At 43.5% G+C, this 23,118-nt stretch overlaps 2 protein-coding genes across 10 annotated transcripts in view; both read left to right on the top strand.

The window, feature by feature from the left end:
• KIF13A (kinesin family member 13A) overlaps positions 1 to 10,895 on the top strand; it is a 116,296-nt gene extending 105,401 nt beyond the window's left edge. For 6 of the 8 annotated variants that reach the window (XM_082046049.1, XM_082046051.1, XM_082046050.1 and 3 more), the window contains 2 exons: positions 7,347 to 8,427; positions 9,317 to 10,895. In XM_082046049.1, the coding sequence (XP_081902175.1) occupies positions 7,347 to 8,427; positions 9,317 to 9,603 (1,368 nt within the window). In that variant the 3' untranslated portion in view covers positions 9,604 to 10,895. Of the gene's footprint in view, positions 1 to 246; positions 352 to 7,346; positions 8,428 to 9,316 lie in introns of those variants that run through there. The other 2 variants (XM_082046055.1, XM_082046054.1) reach the window with 2 other exon arrangements.
• Positions 10,896 to 13,290: 2,395 nt separating this feature from the next.
• SIRT5 (sirtuin 5) lies at positions 13,291 to 22,856 on the top strand. Of its 2 annotated transcripts, none has more exons than XM_082046441.1 (9): positions 13,291 to 13,375; positions 13,940 to 14,075; positions 16,173 to 16,306; positions 17,604 to 17,829; positions 19,026 to 19,113; positions 20,069 to 20,122; positions 21,019 to 21,142; positions 21,955 to 22,070; positions 22,718 to 22,856. In XM_082046441.1, exons 2-9 carry the CDS (start codon positions 13,958 to 13,960, stop codon positions 22,791 to 22,793), a joined length of 936 nt encoding a protein of 311 aa, XP_081902567.1. In that variant the 5' UTR covers positions 13,291 to 13,375; positions 13,940 to 13,957; the 3' UTR covers positions 22,794 to 22,856. The 2 variants fall into 2 exon arrangements, with proteins under 2 accessions (XP_081902567.1, XP_081902566.1); XM_082046440.1 differs by lacking the exon at positions 13,291 to 13,375 and adding an exon at positions 13,498 to 13,691.
• Positions 22,857 to 23,118: the final 262 nt, after the last annotated feature.

Raw genomic sequence — 23,118 nt, 5'->3', positions numbered from 1 at the left:
TTTTCAAAGATAAAAAGTAATTCCATGAAACAGTGTTCTAGACGGTTACAATTCTGACCTTTATTCCTCAACCTAAACCTCTGCTGGGAGGAGCGCACTTTCTCTGCCTCTTTAACTTGAATTCTTGTGGACACGTGGCCCGCAGGGATGTTCCACTTGTTTTAACGCCTTCCTAACTTGCACACGCGTGGCGCTGTGGTGGGAATTGTGGTTTGTGTGATGTGTTGCGTGTCTTAACCTTTGCAGAGCTTCCCTCTCCCTGGGGCGCGTGGCGCTGGCTGTGTGCTGCCTGCAGGAAGCAATGCCAGCAGCATGCCCGTAGAAAGCAATAGCGCACGTGAGGAAAAGATTGTAAGTTTTGTACCAGCCGCTGTTACGAGGCCTGGTGGTGGGCTTAGGTTTGGTGATGGGCCTAAGATGCTTGCGCTACCGCAACAGATAAAAGGTGTAACGTGGATGTAATCACCTGCAGTTGATTGTAACTAATGGTTATACAAACACTTGCCTGGCTTGCAAATGCAATCTGTCTTTGGAACTAACTCAGTTGGTGGTTTTGGTTTATTTTGTTTTGGGGTTTTTTTGTTTGTGATTTAATATTTAGATGCGATTTGCCATGTGGGGTGGGCGGAAGAGGGGAGGCTTTAGTTTTACAGGGCACGAATGATCAGGTAAAGGGTGGTTTAGTGAACCATGTTGTTGTTGCTCTAATACACCTTGTATGTTACCCAGATTTTGTGACTATACCCCAGAGTAAATGGAATGATCCCATTTGGTGTAAGTAACCATGCATTTAGGTGTGGGTATAAAAGCTTTCTCATTGCCTGATGTGGAAGTTATATGACTTAAATAAGATTGCCGCTCTTAATTAACCTGCAGCCTGTCTTCATCGTAATTCAGACAGTGAATTGAGGTGGAGGGCTTTTACGTTTTTCTTCACCTGCCAAATCCTTTTCTCACTGCTGCTTCAACAAAAGGCGTATCATCATTTCTGCTCTGTGATGGACTTGGGTTTTGGGCTGTGGAACATGGCTGTAAATACTTGCTTTAATCAGAGCTTTTAATTTAAATTTGGAACCTTCAAACTGTTACCTGTAAGTATTATAGGCCTCCTTTACCATGAAGTGCTAGTGATGGATTCTTCATATTCAACAGTTATTTTCATACCTAGCATACAGCCAAGCCATCAAGAAATCTGTTCTGGATTTCTAATGCTTTCTAGTAGGTTGTTATACCAAAGTACCCGGAATGTTCTGGCGTATATATTTGAAGTGTGGCTGCTGGTTTTGGATAGCAGCTGTTTTATTCTCAATCATGTTAATTTTCCATAAGGTAACTGACATGCTGACTTGCACTGAGTCACAAAATGAGTTGCAAAATTTTCCATAGCAACTTCAGGGCAGTTTTCGTCCCTTGAGTAAAAAAAGGGTCCCACTCTATGCATGCCCTGAATTAACCCAGGCATTTGCCTGTGCTGTTTTCCAAAGATAAGCACAAGCTTTCAGAGCTGGAAAAGGGCAACATACCCTGCACAAGGCTTTTCCAATTAGAATGGAACTAATTCATTGAATACTGCAAGCCTGCTGTAGCCAGCAGGGCCCTGGAAAGAGCTGCTCTTTCCGTTCTCAGCTGCTTGTTCCTACCCTTGCACTGACTTCTCTCTTGCACCAAAACACCTTTTTGTTTGGTTGCATAGCAAATTAGATCAAGGGAACTGATCCATCCAGCTGGTGACTAGACTCCCACAGAATAATACTTTGTTTGGATCTACTCCCCTGTGCGATCACCTCAGAGACACTTGAGTGGGTACTGGGGAGGCAGGCAAGAACCAGCAGCCACTGTTGGGGAGGAGGTTGAGGTGGCTACATTGAGTAGCCCTGCCAGCTTATGGCATCAGGTTTACCAAATGATGGCTTCTGGGGTTTTTTAATCACTTTAGGAAGGAAGCCTTTGTAAGATGCAGGCTTCCCAGGCTACCTTGCATTTTTCAGAGGTGGAACAAGTCTATATTTTATGTAGGCTGGTGTATAAATTTCACACATTCAAATTGAGCAGTGCTTTCAGAACAAGTTCTGAGATTACACTAGGGCAACATCACATCTCTGCATGAAACTTCAACTGGCTGCTCCTCTTCATCTGATTTGAAGTTTTCACGTTATTAATCAATATTGTAAACAGTTGCTCTAAGGTACAGAGCCTCATTCTCCTGATTAACCACTGGATGATTAGTGTTGCTTCAGGTGTGATGCTCACTTGCATCTTAGAGCATGTAAAAAAAAATGCTGCAGAAATAAAATGACTAAACATACAGGAAGCTAGTAATTTTTAACTAGATTAATGTTCTGCATCTAAGAATGATGTTTGGCTTTTTTTCTCATGTTTCTTTGGGACCTGTTCTTTACTTTTGTTGAATATTCCGATCACCTCTGTCAAATGAGGGAACAAAACAACAAAAAAGCAGTTGACCATATTTTTATTTATTTGGCATGAAATACAGCATTTGACCTAGAATTTCAGAGAGCACTTCCACATGTGTTTAGTGTTGCAGCTATTTCAGAGCAGCATGGCATAAGGGCATGATCTATAGAATACGCGAGTACAGTGGAATATGTAAAGTTTGGATGCAGTATTTTCATATGGAGCATATTTCGACTACTGCTTGTATTTAACACATCTAAGGGCAGTTTGGCCAAGAGCAAATCCTCCTAGAGGCCAAGGAGAATGAACGCATCAGTGATGCAACCACTAAAGGAGTATTACTGATTTTTGAATTAGTAAAATGGGAACTAGCATCTTCGAGGTTACTTGAGAGCTGTAATTTAGGGATCTGAAAATTCAGATACTTTAACTTTTAACTACACAGTATGTTTGTTACGAAGCAAGTGGAGGGAAGCTGCTCTGTGGTCTTGCTTACTTGGTTTCTGTTATTGCTAAATCTTGATGGGTAGTCTTACCTCCTTAGTCCTTGCTGGCACATTCTTACTGTTACCAGTTCTTAAATCTGTTTTTCGTTGTAGTCTGTTATGTCCCAGGGAAGTGGCTGCAGTTTCATTATCAATTTTTCAAGGATTTTATCTTTATTTCCACCAATAGCTTAAGCAGTACAAGGTGGCTTCCTTCTTTTTTTCCCCACATGAAACCGCTTTGTTTCTGGATTTTCCCAATCAGGAAGCTCAAGAGAAGCTTTGAAAGGAAATATTTCTTATCCCCATAAGGGGTGCCTTTTGTCTCTCGTAAGGTGATATCACCTATTTGCAGCATTCTTCACAAACCATGTCACCAACGTTTGTGCGTCTGTAGAGCTGTTTCTCACTTATCTTATCCAGTCTGATTCTGAAGAGAGACCCTGTGTGTACTAAAATTTTTTTCAGTCCAGTGGTGAATTTTGCAGGATTCAAAGGAGAAACAAAGAACTGTGTTATAAAAATGCCTTTTGGTTTCAAGTGGATGTTTATCTAGTATTCACTAGAAATACTTCATGAATTGCTTATCAATTTGGAGTTCATGTAATATTTTAAACCCATCATATTTGATAAACATCAGAAGTTGTATTATTATGAAAACAACGAACTAAAAGGTTCTGCATAGAGCAAAACTTACTTTTGTGTAAGTAGTAAGGGTAAAAGGGAAGAAGTAAGCAGAATAATTGAGAAAAGGTCCCTCAGATGAGAAACAGGTATACCGCAATATGTAAAAAAAGTGCTTTACATAATTCTTTAGTGCTTGGAAGGGTATTCATAGTCCAAATAAAGTGGCTATTAATTTTGTCCTTTACTTTTAAAGGGACTACTTGTAGATTTCACATTGAAAAACCAAGATTTTCAATAATGTAAATAATTTTCAGTAGTCTCATGTGACATTTCATAACACTATCACTCTATCCTCTGCAGAGAAGTAAATAATCTCAAATAAAGCCTTCATCTAAATTTCATATAAGAAATAACTCTGAAGCAGAGCTGTAAAAACTAGTGAGCGAAGGATGGCAAGGCTTTACTCAGGCAAATAGTGATAATCTGAAATCCGGCTGGATTTGACAGATGTACTTAGTCAAGTAGAGGCAGCTTTTTCAGATACTGATCTCTCTGCCAACAAAAAATTTATATTATTGGAAATGTGGATTCAGCTGAAGGGGCCATTCTGCATGGGTGAGATGACTGAGTTACATCTGCTATGAGCTTGAACACGGCAGGAATGGACATGAGACCTTGTTATAGAGGAGGGCCATAGCGAGTGGTGATCGCTTAAAAAAATGCAGGATAAAAGAAAAGTCTTTTAGAGCATATTTAACAGTCCTGAAAAAAAAAATCAAACAAACAAAAACTGAGGAAAAAAATACCTCCAGGTTAGGAGAAGGATTGTGTCACATAAGCATGTTTTTCCTAATATATACCTAGAAGGATGTTAATTGCACCACTGAATGGGGCAGGGGAGCTGGTCTCAAATGACTTGGAGAAGGCCACTGTACTCAATGCCTTCTTCACTCTTTCTGTGTAAAACTTGCCGTCATGCATCGTAAGCTCCTGAGACCTAAGAGAAAGTGTGGAACAAGGAAGACTTACACTTAGTAGAGGACCACCAGGTTGGAGAGCTCAGGAACAAACTGCATGTTTGTTTAAGTAAACATAGCCACAAGTGCTGAGGGAGCTGGCTGATGTTGTTGTAAGGCCGCTCTCAATTATCTTTAAATGTCATGGCAACTGGGAGAGGTACCTGAAGACTGGAAGAAAGCAAATATCACTCCTGTATTCAGGAAGGACAAAGAAGAAAGACTGAGCAAACTACAGACTGGTCAGCCTCATTTCTGTCTGTGGGAAGATGATGGAGAAAATCCTCCTGGAAAGCATTTCCAAACACATGAAGGACAAGAAGGTGATTGGGAGTAGTCAGTGTGGATTTACAAAGGGGAAATGATACTTGACTAACCTCAGTTGCCTTCTGCAAGAAGGTGACTAGCTTGGATGAGGAGAGAACAGGGAATGTTGTTTACTTTGACTCTAGTAAAGCCTTTGACACCTATACTCCTATAAAGTCATCATAGGTGGGCTGACAAAGCACAGGCTAGATAGATGGACAGTGAAGTGGATTGACAACCGTCTGAACAACTGGGCCCAGAAAGTTGTGATCAGGGGTGCAAAGTGCTGTTGGAGGCCAGTAACAAGCACTGCACTCCAGGACTCAGCACTGGGGCCAGTACTGTTCAACACCTTCATTAATGATCTGGATGATTGGACAGAGTGCACCCTCAGCAAGTTTGTAGATGGTACAAGACTGGGAGAAGTGGCTGATACACCAGAGGATTGTGCTACTATTCAGAGGGACCCCAACAAGTTGGACAACTGGGCAAAGAGGAATCTCATGAAGTTCAACAAAGGGAAATGCAAAGTTTTGCATCTGGGGTGGAATAACACAAGGCATCAGTACATATTGGGGGCTGACTGGCTGGAGAGCCGCTTTGCCTAGAAGTACCTTGGGTTACTTGTGGAAAATGACCTGGCCATGAGCCAGCAATGCCCTCTTGCAGCAGGGAAGAACAACAATATACTGGACATCGCTAGAAAGTCAGAGGAGTCATCCCAGCTCCCTACTCAGCAGTAGGAAGGCTGTATCTGGAGTATTGTGTCTGGTTCTGGGCTCCCCAGTACAAGAAAGATACGCAATTACTGCCTGGTGTAGGTTACAAAGATGATTAATGGCTTGAAGCATCTGACATATGAGGAGAGGCTGGGAGAGCTGGGACTGTTCAGTCTTGAGGAGAGTAGGTTGAGGGGTATCTTATCAATGTGTAAAAATACCTGATGGGAGGGAGTGAAGGCAAGGCAGACTTTTCTCCACTAGTGCCCAGTGATGGGGCATGAGGCAATGGACATGAGCTAAAACACATGAGATTCCATCTGAACACAAGAAAACATTTATTACTGTGAGGCTGGTCAAATGCTGGAGTGGGTTGTGCAGAGAGGTTCTAAGAGTCTTTGTGCTTGGGGATCTCAAAACCACCCAACTGGACATGGTCCTGGACAATCTGCTCTGGTTGACTCTGCTTGAGCAGGGGGGTTTGGACTAAATGACCTCCAGAGGTGGCTTCCGACCTAAACGGTTATGTGATTATTCTGGTATGTGCAAACTGAACAAATCTGTTTGCTGTCTATGTATTTGAAGCTTTGTTGTACAAAGTTATTTGAGCAGTCTTGGTTATTATAGGAAGCATTTTCAAGACAGTGTTTTATCTTGTTTTCAATGCATTGGTCATCTGGCTAAGTATATTGCTTTTCCTTTTCCATCAGTGATTCATGGCAGGTAACTGAAAGCATCACACTACTTCATATCACACCAGGTTTGACTTGATCAGTAGTTGAAATCCATGATGCAGATAAAGGAATAGAGAAATAACAGGAGCTTGAGTTCCTCTAAATTTCAGCAGTTTTCATTTTTCTGAAGATGTGTGTATATATACATATGCTTACATACGTATATATATAAAAAAAATATATTTCTATGAAGAATGAAGTACTTAAAAAAGCATCTGTTTGGAGTCCTGCCTGCAGTATTTTATATTGGGGAGCAGCCAAGCCATGTTGCTGGGGTTTTTCTGAGACGCAGCTTGACAGACTGCTGGTCACAGCACATCAACACTCATTATCAAAGGCAAATTCAGGGAGCTACCTCCAAATTCTGCCAGCTTGATTTAGCATCACTTTCCCTCCAGACACATGCATGCACACAAATGCTTCCTTGAAGATTCTCTGTAATATTTGATCCTTGTGCCTTTATTTTCAATTATTATGAATGTGTTCAGGTGCGATAGCTAGGGGTGAGCAAAATTATTGAGCCTCACTGGTATCAGATTAATAGAAAATCCTGTTGTGCAGGATAGTTTTTAACAATATGTTAACCATCAGTATTGCAGCTGAGACACTGTAAGGCCTCTTGCATTCTTATTTATGTTTATCTTGCTAGGCGGTCAGTTAGTTCTATAGAATACCTTCAATGAGTTTAATTAGTATAAATCATGGAAAAAGCAAGTTTATAATACATATCTATAAAAAACTGAGCCTGATGAAAATATGTAAACATATAATTTTTTCATGTTGTGAGCTTTCCTTATACCAAACTTTACTGCTTTATATTTTCTGAACTATTTAGAATTTATTTTCTGAAAATTTAATAGCTTAGTGTAGACAAGATAAGTTCCCAGCAGCCTTTTTCAGAGGTGTCTTCCATTTTTCAGTTAAAGAATATTAAAGGTATATATTTCTCCATGTACAGAAAGGAAAGAGTTAAGGAAGGTTAGTTTATTTTGAAAACTTCACTGTCATAGGTTTATAATCCTGCTCAATACTCTTCTTTTTCAGGACTCCGAGGAGGAAGACAGCGAGTTGGAGGCCATTAATAAGAAGCTGATAAGTCCACAAAGTTTTCAAAATTTCCGACCTTATGTACCGGAGGAGTTTGCCGACTTCAGTGTTTACAATGCTAGCCTGGAGAACAGGGAATGGTTTTCTCCTAAATCAGACTTCATGAGTTCACGTGTTCTTGAGAAAGAGGTATCCCGCAGCCCCACCACTAGCAGTATTACTAGTGGCTACTTTTCCCACAGTGCCTCTAACGCTACTCTGTCTGACATGCTTGTTCCCTGTAGTGATAGCACAGACCAGCTCACCACTCACACGAAGGAGCTGGACTCTAATGATCCCTCAGGATCATCTCTTGCACATGATTTGAGGTCCTCTTCAAACAAGGAATGTCGAGAGCCAGAAAAGGAGTTTGCGAGAGAAAAATTACCTGTGTTACCACTGAAAGAAAACAGTGCCTTAGTGGAACAAGTACCGCTGTCCCTCGATGCCACTGACAGAGACTCTCAGCAGTTGCCCAGAGCTGGATCATTTCCTGCTTTAAGTTCCTCAGCTGGCAGAAATACCTGCCATACAATTGAATTTTCAGCACGTGAAGCAACAGTTGAGCACACGACGGACATTCTGGAAGATCACTCCTTTACGGAGTTCATGGGCGTTGAAGATGGAAAGGACTTTGACCACTTGACAGCTCCGCAGCCATGTTCCCTTCTGTCCTCTAATGGAGCGGGTGCCTCGGAGTTACCCCGAGGCGCTGAGGTGGAGCAGAGCGTGTGCGTAGTCCAGCTGGGATCTGGAGATGCTGTGGGAAACCCTTTGTGTTCGACACTGGTGAAAGAGACTTCAGACCCCGACACTGATCCCGATGCTGCCGTAGATTATGTTATTGGGAAGGACCACTTGGATGCTTTCGATTGTGAAGAAGGTGCTTCTGCAGATCAGGCCGATGTTTTGCCTAGCTGGGTGGCAGTGGGTGAACAAGTCTGTGTTGGAAGTAATAAGATGGGCACAGTGAGATACGTTGGAATGGTGGATTTTTCAGCTGGAATCTGGGTTGGAGTCGAACTAAACGTTCAGCTGGGTAAGACTAAATCCACTCTGGGTTATCTATGCAGTTAGAATGATCTGTTTTTAAGAGTACAATCATATGCTGTTCAGTCTTGGCAAATACCTCTGATTTCATACAGGCTGGGAATCTGATGCACATCCAGATCTAGGCTTTCTGTTTATAGGAACACTTTGTTAAGGGTTAATTTTTAACTCTTACAGCCCTTTTCTTCTTGCTTTATGCAGAATAGTGCTTTTGCTTGTTGTGGTATTTCCCGTTGATACCCATCTGTTTTTATAGATCAGAAAAACAAGCAAAGCCTATAATTGGCAGATTTTTTTTTAATCAACGTGTATGTTCGTGGGCAGTACTAACAATGGACATGACTCCTCAAATGGGTTTGTCTGTAGCCCTCAGAGAGATTTTTTTTGTTTTCCCCACTAGGGAAAGTTTAATTAGAGAGCACAGGGTTTCTTCAACGTCAGTTTGGTGAAGTCAGGAAAAGTCAATGCTCTGCAAGTGTTAAGAGATTCCTACAGAAATGCTTCCTATCTTCTTAAAAGATGATGATTTTAGTAGTTTAACAGATACTAACATTGACACTGGAAGTTGCTCTGACAGCTAAGTTTTAAGCTTTGTAAGCAATTGGTTTTGAGGATAGTTCGCTTTGTAAAATGAACAGATGTTTGACTTTTTAAACTGTTAGTTAACAAAGTAATATTTTAGAAAATCATCTTTTTGGTCACAATTCAAGCCCTTCTTTCCAAGTTTTGTTCTCCCTAGTGTGTGGTATGCATCTGGTTTCATCACTCAGTATGAAAAACCTTAACTCTTTAACAGACAGCCAAAGATATTCACACTGCAATTGTAAGTGCTAATGAAAGTACCAACAATTAATTCTGTGCATTTACTCTCATTGAAGGGAAGCACAACGGAACTGTAAAAGGCAGAGAGTACTTCCAATGCAAACCACGACACGGCGTCTTTGTTCGTCCCGGGCGCCTCAGCAAAGCACCAGCTTCCACAAGGAAATGGAGTAGCACTTCCTGCTCTCAGGCATCTTCCACTTCCGAGAAACGGAGAAGTTCTGTGCTGCAAGGCTCGTCATGCGCTCCTAAAACAGGAGGAGACGTCCTCTGCCATTCAGGAGATGCAGCTGCTTCTGCTTTTTCTAGGAAACAGGAAAACAGGAAATCGTGGATTAACTAAACTGCAGTATTTTTGCACTTACTACACGCATCACTGTGTAGAAAACTTTATGGATTTTTGAAGCTATTGTACATTTTAATGTACACATACGGAATGTGTATTCTCTAGAGTCCTTGACTTAATTCTCTAATTTTTTATAAATAATATATATATTATATATATATATATGAATGTGTATCTATAGTTTGTCTGCCAGTGGGCAGATACAGCTGCACACTAAAATACAGTTAAAGCTGATCTGTAGATAACTGAGGTACTGGACTATTTGTTACACGGCAACTTGGGAGAGATATTTTAAACAACAAGAAATATTTTATTGTGGAAAAAACAGGATGTAAATCCATATTTGGGAAAAAAAAAGCTACGGTTTGCTGTTCTTAATTACCAAAGAACTTGTTTTAGACTGACACACTTGCTGTTTATATCTTTCTATTGTAAATGTTTTAACTGATAACTTGGTGCCATGTTTCTTTTAGTCACTGGGCACCGTGCAGCCTTATGTTCCGTGTTTAAGCACACTGAAACATCCAACTGCTTCGTATATTTTTGTCTTCCTAGAGGCCTGCCACTGTGCTGATTTGGCATTGGGTTGAAATGACTGACAATGCCTGAAGCTGTACATCTGGCATTTCACGTGTTAACATAAGCCAGCTGGGCAGTTTGACTGCAGAACCAGTATTACCGCAAGGGTGTGAGAGGACAACATTTTGGGGTTTTTTTGGGGGTCTTGGTTTTTTGGGTGTGGGGGGGGAATGGGGAAACAAAGAAGCAGTAAATGGATCATGACTGCAAACTTTGCACTTGTTACTTGCTGGTTATTATCAAGATGAAATAGAACCTGCTAAAGTAATTTTAATCTGTAAAGTTTATTTTAATAATGGGAATGATGGAGGGATTTATGTCTGGTGCTCATGAATTCCTAAGAAAGTTGTTCCACGTGTAGATACTGTAGATGCCTGTACAAGCGTTCTAGATATTTGTAAAGTAACACGGTAAAAAAACGAGTGAAGTGAGTGGCCTGCTGTATCTGTTCTTCTTTGTTTCTTAGCAAGTGGATGATTGAGATACCTGGGACCTTACTGAAAAGCTGCTGTTCTTTCTTTGATTGTTGTGTACAGTAAGCAGACTCTCGTATTTTACTATTTCCTGTAAAGAACTGTAATTTATATACTGCCATAGTGTATTTAATTGGTACAGACCTATTGTGTGTTAGAATACAGACTGTTTACTTGGGATTTTAAAAAAAAAAATGTTTTGCTTCTATTTGGTATGATTAGGTTTCATGGTCAAATAGTAAGTGGAGTGGAGTGTAAGAGTGGATGGTGTTCACCTCTTTTTACACTGATGGGTTCGTGCAGCGTTAAGCGGAGAACAGGAGCCCCTGTGGGTACCCACACCTCACCTGCTGCTTTCCCCTTCCTTCACAGGACAGGCAGCGGAGCTGGGGACCTCCTGCCAGGGAATGGTGGTATGTGGGTCAAGGGGAGACAGGACAAGTTCCTGGAAGACGGACAAGACAGACTCACCGCTAAATCTGTAAATGCCTCATCTGAGTGCAACATGGTTGGCAGCTGGGAGGGTAACATGCTGGGGGTGGGGAAAGTGGGAGAGCAAAGTTCAGGGTACTTGCCCTTGACACAGTTTTTGGCTCCTCTGAGACAGGATTCTTAGGTGTTAATTGGCATTGGTTACATTAATATCTTTGCAGAACATTTAATACTTCTGGTGTCCACTTAGAGCTGCTCTCGCTGCACTAATTATACTGCTGCTGGAGGAAATTACCATAATAGAAAAAAACACTTTATGCAGAAGCGTTTTGGCAGGCACAGATGATCCTAGAACACTGTGAGGTACCTATACCAAACACCATGGTCTTCAAGTTAATTTTAGATGCCACTTTAATCTTTTTACAACACTTTTTTTAGAAAGTACACACTTGTGTGTGTGCACACAGACATTTGCATAAACATATTTGTCCAAGGCCACTACAAACAATTTTGAAAGCTAATGTGGCCATTTTCTTACGGCAAAGATGCAGTATATTTACACCAAGTTACCATCAGCTGAAGCAGGCTTCTGACCTTTTTAGAATACAGAATGCATGATTGCTTAAGCAACATGGGAATGATTTTGCTTCGTGGGGTATACAATCTGGATGTGCCAGAGAAACCCAAACAAAAGCCAACCTAGTTTTGTGCTGTACGCATTTTGCACAACCTGTGCTGTCATGACTTCTGTTATTATTCAAAGACCTGTACTTTTGCAAATCTTGCATGTTAGTGTGCCCTGCTCTGAGTTCAAGTTAGAGGAGCGTATCTAATGAGTGTGATGAGTTAATGTGGAACTGCAAGCATTTTAGTTGATGTGCTCCTCAAACTGGTACATAAACACAGAAGTAGTTTTTCTGTTTGTAACTGTAGACTAGTAGTTTGCTATATTGAACTTTGCAGTCAGTGGAATAATGTTGTGGTGGTAGTCCAACTGCAAATTGCCTCTTTTTTTTTCTCACCTTAACGAGTATCTAAAATACCCTGCCTAATAAGGAGGATGTACAATCTATACTAAGACCTCAATTTAAAAAAAACCTAACTCTGGTCATAATATTGAATAACACAGGGCAGAGCCAATCCCTCATTTGTCTGAGCTGCCAGAACAAACCTGTCATTTGAGTGCTTTCCCCAGCCCAGACAGAATTATCTGATTTTGATCATCAGGACAGTTAGTGTTGAATGAGATCATGTCAGCCTTTATATTCAGAAAGAGTTTATTACACGTTTTTTTCAAGCATATGCACCTTTGTGGAGATTGTCAGAGAGCAGCTGTCACAGTCCAGCAAGCAGAAGTGTTGTGTTTGATCAGTACTGCTGACTGCTGGCACCGTTCCTCCACAAAAGGCTTTCTTAATGTTTGCAACGGGGCAGAATATGACATGCTGTTACGATATAAGCATCCAGAAGAGCCATGAAGCAGTGGAGTGAATGGAATGTGGGCTGGAAGCCCCTGGGAAGCAACCTCTGGGTGTTTCCTGTCCCCCCTGCTTCCCCCTCGTAGCTGCCCAGGCCCTGTACCGAGGGACTGCAGCCAGGGCAGAAGCTCCATGGGCTGGTTAGCAGGTGGTGAGGCTTAAAAGAGCAATTCTGCAATGGAGAAGGGCTCGCCTTTCAGTCTTTTCCTGTGTTTGGGTATGTGTTTGAGGGACCTACTCGTTTGTTTAGCTGGTAATTTACAGAATTCAAAGGAAAAAAAGAAAAAGGAGTGAAATCTCAGCTTGGCTGAAAAGGACTGAAGAGATTTAAAGCTTTTTGGGGACAGGTGGAGAGGAAGAGGCTGGAAGAAAGCAGTTGCTGTCTTGTTCCTGCAGAAAAACAAGCTAAAAACAGCTGTCCTCATAAAAACACTGGAAACACTGCGTAAGCTATCAGGATGTTGTTAATGACCAAGACATGTTAGCATAGCAGCCTACAGGAGTTCCATCGGTTAATGTGTGCACTGCGACCATCACACGGATGCCACTGGAAGAGCATCCAGCCTGTCAGACATTTGGGTGTAATGTAATACGTCCTCGTTCTGGCAGGGAAGGCGGAACGCCGTAAGGGAGCCGCGGTGCCACAGCACCCCGTGCCGGCTTCCATCCACCCCCCTCCTGCCTTAACACACCGAGGGGGGCGGAGCGGAGCGAGGGCCGCCCCCGCCGCAAGCCCGGGGCGGGACGTGAGGCGCCGCACGCCTCGGCCTCAGAGCCGCAAGGGCGCTGACGCTCCCCGCCGCCGAGGTAGGTGACGCGGGTGGGGCGCGACCCCCGAACCGCGCGGGGGGACGAAGCCCCGTCGAGGGGGAGGCGGCGGCGGCGGTCGCCGCCGCCGCCTCCCCCTCGACGGGGCTTCGTCCCCCCGCGCGGTTCCTCTTCGCCCTTCTGCAGGCGGGCAGCTGCACGTACGCTCGCCGCCCGCTGGGGTTGGTGCCGCGGCTGCGTCCCGGTGCGAATGCTGCTCGGCCAAGCGGCCCTGGGCTTGCGTTACCCTCCTTAATATTGCAGTTGGTCCTGGGAGTTGCTCTCGGCGTGAGGCAACAGAATTTAAAAGCATCGCGTGAGTTGAGCGGTAGATAAATCCGCGACGGGGGCGCGTTGCTGTGTTGGGCAATTTATTTGAGGGTCGGTGGTCTTTGAGCAGAGCGAATCTCTTCGGTTTTGCAGCGCGGGGGTCGGGAATTTGAAGGTGCAGGAGAAAACCGTGAATAATATTTGTACTTGGTTCTTTATCTCCATAATTCCGTACATGCGTCCTGAAATACACACCCTGAATGGGCTGCTTGTGTTTTATTTATTTCTTCTCAGGTAACGTGTTTCCAAGGGATGCTCATGAGTCTCTTCCAATTTACTGCTAGAAGGTTGGTTTCCCAAGTGCATTGTGGATTTAAGGCTTCTTCAAAGAAACAGAAGTTTTGTTTGGAAATGGCTCGTCCTAGTTCAAGTAAGACATCTATTTGTTTTCTTTACTACTCTGGAGAGATATTTAAGCTTGATTCGAGGTTCAGATTTTTTTTGTCAGCTGCTAAAATTTGTCTTCTATGGATAGCTCCAAAAAACTATGTAGAGTTGCAGTTAGTGTGGTTGCGTGGTGATTTGTTTGTAGTATTTATAATCTGTGCACACAAATGTATGCTAATTAATTGCATTTCCTTTTCATAATCCTAATGGGTAATGAAACTTCTCATTTCTGTGTACGAGAATTACAGAGGCCCTGGAGCACTTGGAACAACTTGGGAGCAGAATATTGGGTAACTCCAGGAGCCTTGTTCAGTCTAGTAGTAGTAAATATTATCTTTCATTTTCTTTTTTTTTTTTTTTAGTTTGAGAATGTGTTTTAATTTGACAACTTCACACAAAACTTCACGGGTATAATAATAATAAGCCTTAAGAGTTGCATAGCCAAGGTGCACTTGCTTTTTCTGCTGTTTTGAGCATCAGTGTTTGGCTGCTGTCAGAGACTGGAGACTAGACCAGGAGGACTTTGGGCCTGATCTTTATACATTCAGGGCTTTGTGACATTTAGTTTACAACAGCAGATGGGGCATCGGGATTGTGGTGTCCTCTGTCCACTTCTGTGGCCCTTGTGCTGTGGGCCCAGGGACTTCTTCACTGACTGTGTCTCATAAAAAATATCAGCCTTGCTTTAAAAAACAAAACAACCAAACAAAGCCCCCTCACATCATAAATGTGAAGATGAGGGTTGTGATCAGCAGCTCAAAGTTCAGCTGGAGGCCAGTCACTAGTTGCGTACTCTAGGAGTCAATACTGGGGATATAATTTAACACCTTCATTAGCCATCTGGATGATGAGGCAGAGTGAACCCTCAGTGAGTTTGCAGATGGCACAAACCTGGGAGCAGGGACTGATACACCAGAGGGTCATGCTGTGATCCAGAGGTACCTCAGCAGGCTAGGGACATGGGCTGACAGGAATCTCATGAGGTTAAACAAATGGAAATGCTGAGTCCTGTTCCTGGGGAGGAATAAACCCAGGCACCAGGACAAGCTGGGACCAACCTGCTGGAAAGCAGCTTTGCAGGAGAGGCCATCAGGGTCCTGGTGGACACCAAGTTGACCGTGAGCCACCAATGAGCCCCTGTGGCAAAGGCAGCTGGTGGCTGTCCTGAACATTAGGCAAGAGCATCTCCAGCAAATGGAGGGAGGTGATTGTTCAATTCTGCTCAGCACTAGTGAGATACACCTGGAGTGCTGGGTCCAGTGCCGGGCTCCCCAGTACAAAAGAGACATGGGTCCACTAGAGAGGATCCAGCGAAAGGCTACAAAGATAATTAATGGCTTAGAGCATCTGACATGTGAGGGGAGTCTGAGAGAGCCGGGACTGTTCAGAAGACAAGGCTGACTCTTCTCAGTAGTGTCCAATGACAAGACATGGGGCAATGGACACAAATTGGAACACACATGGTTCCATCTGTACATGAGAAAACACTTTTTTACTGCGTGGGTGGTCAGACACTGGAATGGGTTGTGCAGAGTGAGGTGGTGTAGCCTCCATCCTTGGAGATGCTCAGAAGCCACCTGACTGGTCACAGTCCTGGACAGTCTGCTCTTGCTGACCCTCATGTGCAGGGATTTTGGACAAGATGATTTCCAGAGGTCATTTCCTACCTCAGCTGTTCTGTGATGCCAAAATACATTGCCTTAAAATTAATATCTGAGGTAAACTGGAAGAGACTTTTTTTTTAATGGTAGCATCTCATGTGAGGTTTTATTTTAAGGCTCTGCCTTGCAAATATTGAGTACATTTACAGTTTAATACATTTTGTCTTACATTTTGTCTTGCTTAGATGAATACATTTTGTCTTACTTTTGTCTTGCTTAGATGCATTTTTGAGGATCTCCAGGAATCGCTCTTAAAATTCCACTACACAGAAGCTCAGAAACAAATTACTATTCTGAAACTAAAGTCCTGGGAGTTGTACGTGGAAGCCATTTCTGGATGCATAAGTTGGCCAGAACTGTATGGCTTCTTATATAGAAGCATGCTTGACCACCTGTTTGTTTTTCTTCCTCACAAACAGATATGGCTGATTTTCGAGAGGTGTTTGCCAAAGCGAAGCACATAGCCATCATCACAGGGGCGGGAGTTAGTGCAGAGAGTGGAGTTCCTACCTTCAGAGGGGCTGGAGGTTTCTGGAGAAAGTGGCAGGCCCAGGTATGTACGGGTGGCAGGTCTCTGCGCAGCCGCGCTTCTCGCTCCATCAGGTAGGTAAGCCTGCAGGGTCAGGAGAAGATGGGTGCCTCAGGGGGTGGAGGTGTTCCCATGGGGTACGGTGGGGATACAGCTCTCCCTGCAGCTCTGTCTGCAGCTCTTCCCCACGCTCTGAAGTTGCTGCTTGTGCAGCTGCTGCTTCTTTTCTGTTGTTTGGGCTATCGGCTGTTTGGGAAAAATCTTGATTTCTCATAATACTCTTTAAAAATGTTTTAGGATTTTGTTTTGTCTGGGGACAGGGTTCCTCACAGTCTCTAAGTCTCCCACAAGCTCTGTCTCCCTTGCTGGTGTGATCTTGCCAGTGTTTAGAGACAGTGGTGGGAGAAGAGGTGGAAGCAGGTGCTGGAGAGTGGAGTGGTGCAACAGAGAGCACCAAAATACGAGTTGTACTGGTGCCTTGTGAGTCTGATCTTTTGTGGTGCTGCAGATGTTTCAAATAATCATTACTCTGTCAGTAATTGCTACCCCAAACCCTGCAATCGCATTTGCTTCATATTTTTTAATGATGCATTCATTAAAGATTCATTGAAGTTTAAAAGGGGTCAGAGATCATGTTTTAGAGATGGTTTGAATCTAAAGGTGTGTTTTTTCTTTCAGTGGCTATTAATTCAAATAAAGTGTTTGTATAAATGCCTAGTCCTTCTGCATCAGAAAGTTTGTATTCATTGTTTTTAGATCAGCAGAACTGGGCCTGGAAGCATTACACTGGGCTACTCCTTGTTTAAAAACAGATAGGGCAAAATTAGTGTGAAAAGTATAGCTACATTTTACAGGCACATGAACAGAAGACATTAGACTTGGGTTTTGACAATGGCTGTAATTTGGCTTGTGTTACACTTAAGGCAGTAAAGAAATTGCTAGCAAATTGCTAGCTTTATGGCTGCCGTGGAAAAGAATTTGGACGCCAAAAATAATGTGTATTGAAATACCTTCCTTTGTACTGTACTAAACTCCTAATAGTTTGGTAGGAGAGCAGAGAATAAGGTCCAAGTGTACTATGTAAGACTGTGTACCACACTTTTTATATCAGTCATTTCCTCAATAAGATACTTTGACTTGTCATCCTTGTAAGGGCTATTGAACTGTATTCTTTTCAACTGCATCTGCTCATAAAGAATCTGCTTTCGACCTTGGTGTTACGCGGGTAGCAGTGTAGATGGCAGCATGCTAGCAGGCTTCATCTGGGGAGAAAATTTTCCTGCCCGTTTGTTGCTAGAATTAAATCTTACGTCTTTTCCAGGAGTTGGCTACGCCAGAGGCTTTTGCACGAAACCCTTCTCGTGTATGGGAATTTTACCATTACCGCCGGGAAGTGATGTTGAGTAAACATCCAAATCCTGCACATATCGCCATTGCAGAGTGCGAAAGGCGGCTGAGCAAGCAAGGACGGAGTGTTGTGGTCATTACGCAGAATATTGATGAACTACACAGAAAGGCAGGCACAAAGCACCTCCTAGAAATTCATGGTAAGAATCAGGTTACCTGGCTGCTACAGGCCAGCAAACTTGTCAGGGAGAAGAGAGGGCAGGAGAAGTACTGGGAGAAAATAAATTTGTCTTAAAAATTATAGTAACTTGCATGAATTATTCACAATGTCAGCTGTGCTAACATTGGTGGTGCCACACTGGTATTGCCCCCAATAAAACGTGGATTGGCAGGATTGGTCTTTCCATCCCTGGTGCTTTCTGCTCTGCCACCTGCCCCTGTTCCTCTGTCCTGTTCTTCAAAGACCCACCTGCTGCACAGCCCTTGGCTATAGGAGGAAGAAGAGGCTGGAAACAGATAAAATCCCTTTGCCTTTCTCTCCTACACCCAGTGGCACTCCCTCTCTCTTCCTTATGGTTAGTGGCATTCCTTGCTCCCGCCCCCTCTCCAGCAAAGTCCAGAGGAGCACAACACAGGTGCAGTACGCGGGGGTCAGTGGGGCCTTTGGCTCTGATGAAGTACATTGCAGGGATGGAAAAAATGGAGGGTGAGGAGGCCTTTCTCCATCCTGTGAGGTGCCTTCACTTCACAGGCCCTGCTGCAGAGTGAACGTCTCCCAGGACAAAGTCCCATCCTGGTCCTCCAGCACTATGATGCTTCTTAAGTACCATGAAAGGTTTAAATGGTTTTTCCCACTGCTGCTTTGTGATCTGGACACAGGAAACCTGCACAAATTGTTTTGCAGTTGTGGATCCAAGGATAAAGTCTTGGTATAGTTTAATTTTAGTCTTAGTCTTTACAAAATTTAAACAATTTTAAACTCTTGGTAATGTTGCACTTCTCTACAGCATGTTACTAACACTACAGAAGTCTTGGGGTTGGGGAGTGTTGCATGAAACGAAACAGTGTTAAGCAGCATATATTCTTTTATGAAAATGTTTCTGATTCAAGGGGAAAAGCAATAAGCAGAAATAATTTCCCTCAGTGATACTTTAGATAATTATTTTCCTCTGAAATACTGTTAAGAGACTGTGTATCACTGATGTGGTGAGGTAGAACAAATCATAGCTTAGAGGGACCGTTTCAACACTTGGCTGCTACATTCATGTAGTAAGTTACCCACAAGGTATAATTTCAAAGTCAAATAAAGGCCGTCCAGATAAACAGAACCATTTGTTTGTGCAGCCAGTCCTCGGAGCAATCGCTTGATCTCTGATGTTTTCTTTGTGCCTTTCAGGTAGTTTATTTAAAACTCGATGCACCAACTGTGGAAATGTGGCTGCAAATTACAAGAGTCCAATATGCCCTGCATTGGCTGGCAAAGGGTAATACTGTCTGCCTTGTAAATTCTGTATTTTCTACTTTGTCTATCTGCTGTTCAATAGAAAAGGAGCCATTTTAGGACTGTACAGGAGTTTCAGCCAACCGCCTCATTTTCCTTTAGTAGTATTAATGCTTAAATTTCACACAACTGTTCTGAAACTTGAGTGTACTGTTTGGTAGCGTCAGTGAGAGCCTGTGATACTACAAATCCTGTGAATGAATAGCTGTTAACCTCTAAGTTAGCACAACATTATATCTATTTTAATTAGAACAGTTTCAAATGGTCTGGAACTCTCATACTGGACATCAACCAATTGTACTCTTTGAGAATGTGTCTTTACTCCCATCCTATTCAACTTCCAGTTTTTTTATTAAATTGGATGCTTACTCCTTAAATTGGACTGTCATCACTTGATACACTGACTGTCCTCTTCTGCATCTCTTGAGCAGCTTTTGTCCTTCAACTCATCAGTAAGATTCTCATGACTACAGGTCTTAAAACACAGATGCATGGAACAATCAGGAGGGAAGCATCAGTTCCCAGGATTTCTGCAACTTTAAAAGTTCCAGAAGAATCCTTCAGTCTCATTTTTCTAGCCATCCTCTTTCTTTCACCATTAAAAAAAGGAGGCAGGGAAACAGGACAGGCACATGCTCAGATTTTTAGGTATTTTCCCCTTTGTATTTTGCCAAATCTTCAGATGGCTACATAAATACTTCTTGTGCTTCTGACAGACTTTGACCAGCATCTTACAGCTGCTTAGCTCTGGGATAATTCTGGGCAAATGCCTGCCTGGCCTCTGTAGGGTATTTTAGGGTTGTAGCAGGTGTTGAAGTTGGCTGAAGTTGCAAAGATTCCTTGATTGGAGAGCATGCTTTAGAGAAATACGAAGTTTTTATTAATATATAAAGCGCACTTTGTATGACCGAATATTTATTTCATTTTTGTAACTTCAGGGCTCCAGATCCTGAAACAGAAGATGCCGCTATTCCAGTTGAAGACCTTCCTCAGTACGTATGGGCTGCTTTGATCTTTGCTGTTACCTCTTTGTGCATCTCAAAGGCTTATATTGCTGTTCACATGGCTTTGGAAGGATACAGAAACATTCCACAGAAAAAGATGTGGGACTTTGCCTCAGAGAACTGAGTCTAAATCTAAACCTGGCGTTGCAGGGGACAGCAGACGACAGTCAACAGGAGTGTGTACTAGTTTATCATGATGCTAAAGGGATTGCATGCTTGTGTATTTGAGCATCAAGGTGACACATGCCTCAGTTCATGGGTTTTGTAGTAGCTGGAGAATTGCAGTAAGAAAATTAAGTTCTACACAGTAAACAATTTACTACTTTGCAGGTGCTGCCTACTGTTAGTCTTTAATATTGTGCTGGGCTACCACCACAGTATAGTCTCTTGCAGGAATTAAGCAGGCCACAGTGCTTTTTTATAATGGCTGAAGCTTTGCCTTAGGGAGTTGTAGATGTAAAAAGCCACTATATTTTTCATCTGGTTCCTAAGGAAAAGAGGCTAACGCAATGCTTCTTGCAATTCACTTTCTCCTTAAAAACCTGATGGCCAGTTTGTTAATGTTGATGGAGGCAGAGGACTGTAGCACCTACTATGGTTTTTAAGTTTCACACATTTCAGGAGCTGAGTAAAGGAAAGATGTGATAAAGTATCTGAGCCAAACAACTGTTCAGCCCACCATTCTGTGTGTGTACTTCCAACATATGTGTAGCATGGCATCAGCTGCCTTCTGTCCAGCACAAGGACTGTGAAAGAGAAGGGAGAAAGAAGAATGAGGGCAGATAAAGACATGTCCAAATGAGAATGAAAACTGCTTAGCCAGTTTGCAGGTTGAAATTTGCATGTCAGAAGCACAATGCTATCCCTTTGTGTTTTTTAAACAGGTGTGAGGAGGACGGCTGCAATGGACTCCTCCGTCCGCACGTTGTATGGTTTGGTGAAACCCTGGATCCTAACATTCTGACAGCGGTTGAGAAGGAGCTTGAGATATGTGACCTCTGCTTGGTGGTGAGTGCCACTTTTGTAACCTATCCTCTTAACCAGCAGGGAAGCCAAGCTAAATAGGTTGCACCTCCCAGGTAAAGGAGATGCAGCTGCACTTTCTTGAGGGAGCTAAAAGCACCTGAGGGACTCTCTGCTGTCAAGTGTACAACCTTAAGACCATGAAGCTTAAAATTTTACATACACTGGGCATCTTGCTCAGCTGGTATCTGCTCTCTGCATTTAGTGTGCACACATGTAAAAGCTTCAAGTGTTAGAGGTTAGCTAATTTTAAAAGTTTCTCAAACAGTGAAAAACAGGATTATTTTGATGCTCAGTTTAAAAAGACGTTACAAAATCTAAGAACATAGCTAGCTGTGATCATATGCTCCATTTTTTGCAAGGCTGTTTACATGCCTTGTAGGTTTTACACTGGTGACCCCAAAACATTTGCTCAGAATATTGCATACCCCTCAGACAATAGTCTCAAGTAACACAAGGGACATCTTGTGGGGTTTTTATTTTTCTTAAAAGCAAAGTCTACCATTTTGTTTCTGGGATTTTTTTGTTCATCTACAGTTACAATCTCCAAACAGGCTTCTTTGGGTTGCATCAGAGAAACAATTCCTGATTCTTATGCTGTGTTAAATAGCTACATATGCAGTGACACTAAATACAGATACTGATTTGGTTTCATTTCTGTAGGATCTTCCATGCTTTAGTGGTTTTGCAGATCCAGTGTTCTGAGAATGGTCCTTACATTGTGAGCTGATTTGGTTTTGTCTGTTTAACTACTGGCCTGCTTGCTACACTCCTGATTTTTTGCCCTGTCCCCGCAGGTTGGGACCTCCTCCGTGGTGTATCCTGCTGCTATGTTTGCCCCTCAGGTATCTGCCAGAGGAGTGCCAGTTGCAGAATTTAACATGGAAGCCACTCCTGCTACAAACAGATTCAGGTAAAGCTGTTCAGTCTTAAACTAGTAAGTTTTAGTCCCCTCCGTCTTTATTGACTTTTCCATAGAATTTCTGAAATGTTTAGAAAATTTTTTAACGTACGTGATCTAGTTCCCTCGCAGATGCTTAAGAAATATCACAGAATCATTGAATGGTTGGGGTTGGAAGGGACCTCTGGAGATCATCTAGTCCAACCCACGTGCTAAAGCAGGTTCACCAGAGCAGATCACACAGGAATGTGTCCAGGCAGGTTCTGAACGTCTCCAGAGAAGGAGACTCCACAGCCTCTCTGGGCAGCCTGTTCCAGTGCTCTGGCACCCTCAGAGTAAAGAAGTTTCTCCTCAGGTTTAGATGGAACCTCCTGTATTTCAGTCTGTGCCCGCTGCCCCTCACCCTGTCATTAGGATGCACTGAATATTATTTCCTTCTTAAAAGAAAGAGAAGATGATTGTTCTTTCTTGCTGGAATTAACTTAGGAAAAATACACTTGTGTCTTAAGTGTGAAGCCTGGCTCTAGATCCTAGCAGGCCCTTTATCTCACAGGCAGGACCAGCTGCCTTACCTGCATGTCAGATGCCCTCGGGCACCGCCAGAAGCAGCAGCGTTTGCTGGTGGTTGCTCGCCCCTTCACCCGGCTGTTTCCTTCCAGGTTTCACTTTCCGGGCCCCTGCGGGACCACCCTGCCGCCGGCGCTGGCCCGACACGAGACGGAGATCATCTCCTGAGCCCCCGGGAACGGCCGGCAGGGACGGGACGCGCCGCACCGGCCGCTGCAGCCCGGCCTGGCGGGACCCAGCGCGGAGGGGGCAGGGGGAGCTGGGGAGGGGAAAAGGGGAGAAAGCGGAGGCGGCGGGTCTCGCCGGTCTGTTCCCTCCCCTGCTCCCTGCAGCAATAAATGGGCGGCGCGGCACGGAGCGAGCGGCCCCGCTGCCCCGAGCCCAGGCAGCCGTTCTCCGGCCTTTCTCTGTGGAGGGGGGGGGGGGGGGGGGGAAGGGGAGGAGAGGATGGTGGCGGTTACAATCCGTTGGGCACGAGGGGGCGTGGCTCGCG

This window comes from Streptopelia decaocto (assembly GCF_964273445.1).
Source record: "Streptopelia decaocto genome assembly, chromosome: 2".
In the NCBI taxonomy this organism is placed as follows: domain Eukaryota; kingdom Metazoa; phylum Chordata; class Aves; order Columbiformes; family Columbidae; genus Streptopelia; species Streptopelia decaocto.
This window is presented reverse-complemented; position numbering and strand designations above follow the sequence as displayed.

Coding starts and splice junctions, on each gene's coding strand:
- SIRT5 (XM_082046441.1), top strand. CDS start 13,958: ATGCTCATGAGTCTCTTCCAATTTACTGCTAGAAGGTTGGTTTCCCAA. Junction 16,307..17,603: donor GGAGAAAGTGGCAGGCCCAG/GTATGTACGGGT, acceptor CGTCTTTTCCAG/GAGTTGGCTACGCCAGAGGC. Junction 20,123..21,018: donor CCAGTTGAAGACCTTCCTCA/GTACGTATGGGC, acceptor TTTTTTAAACAG/GTGTGAGGAGGACGGCTGCA.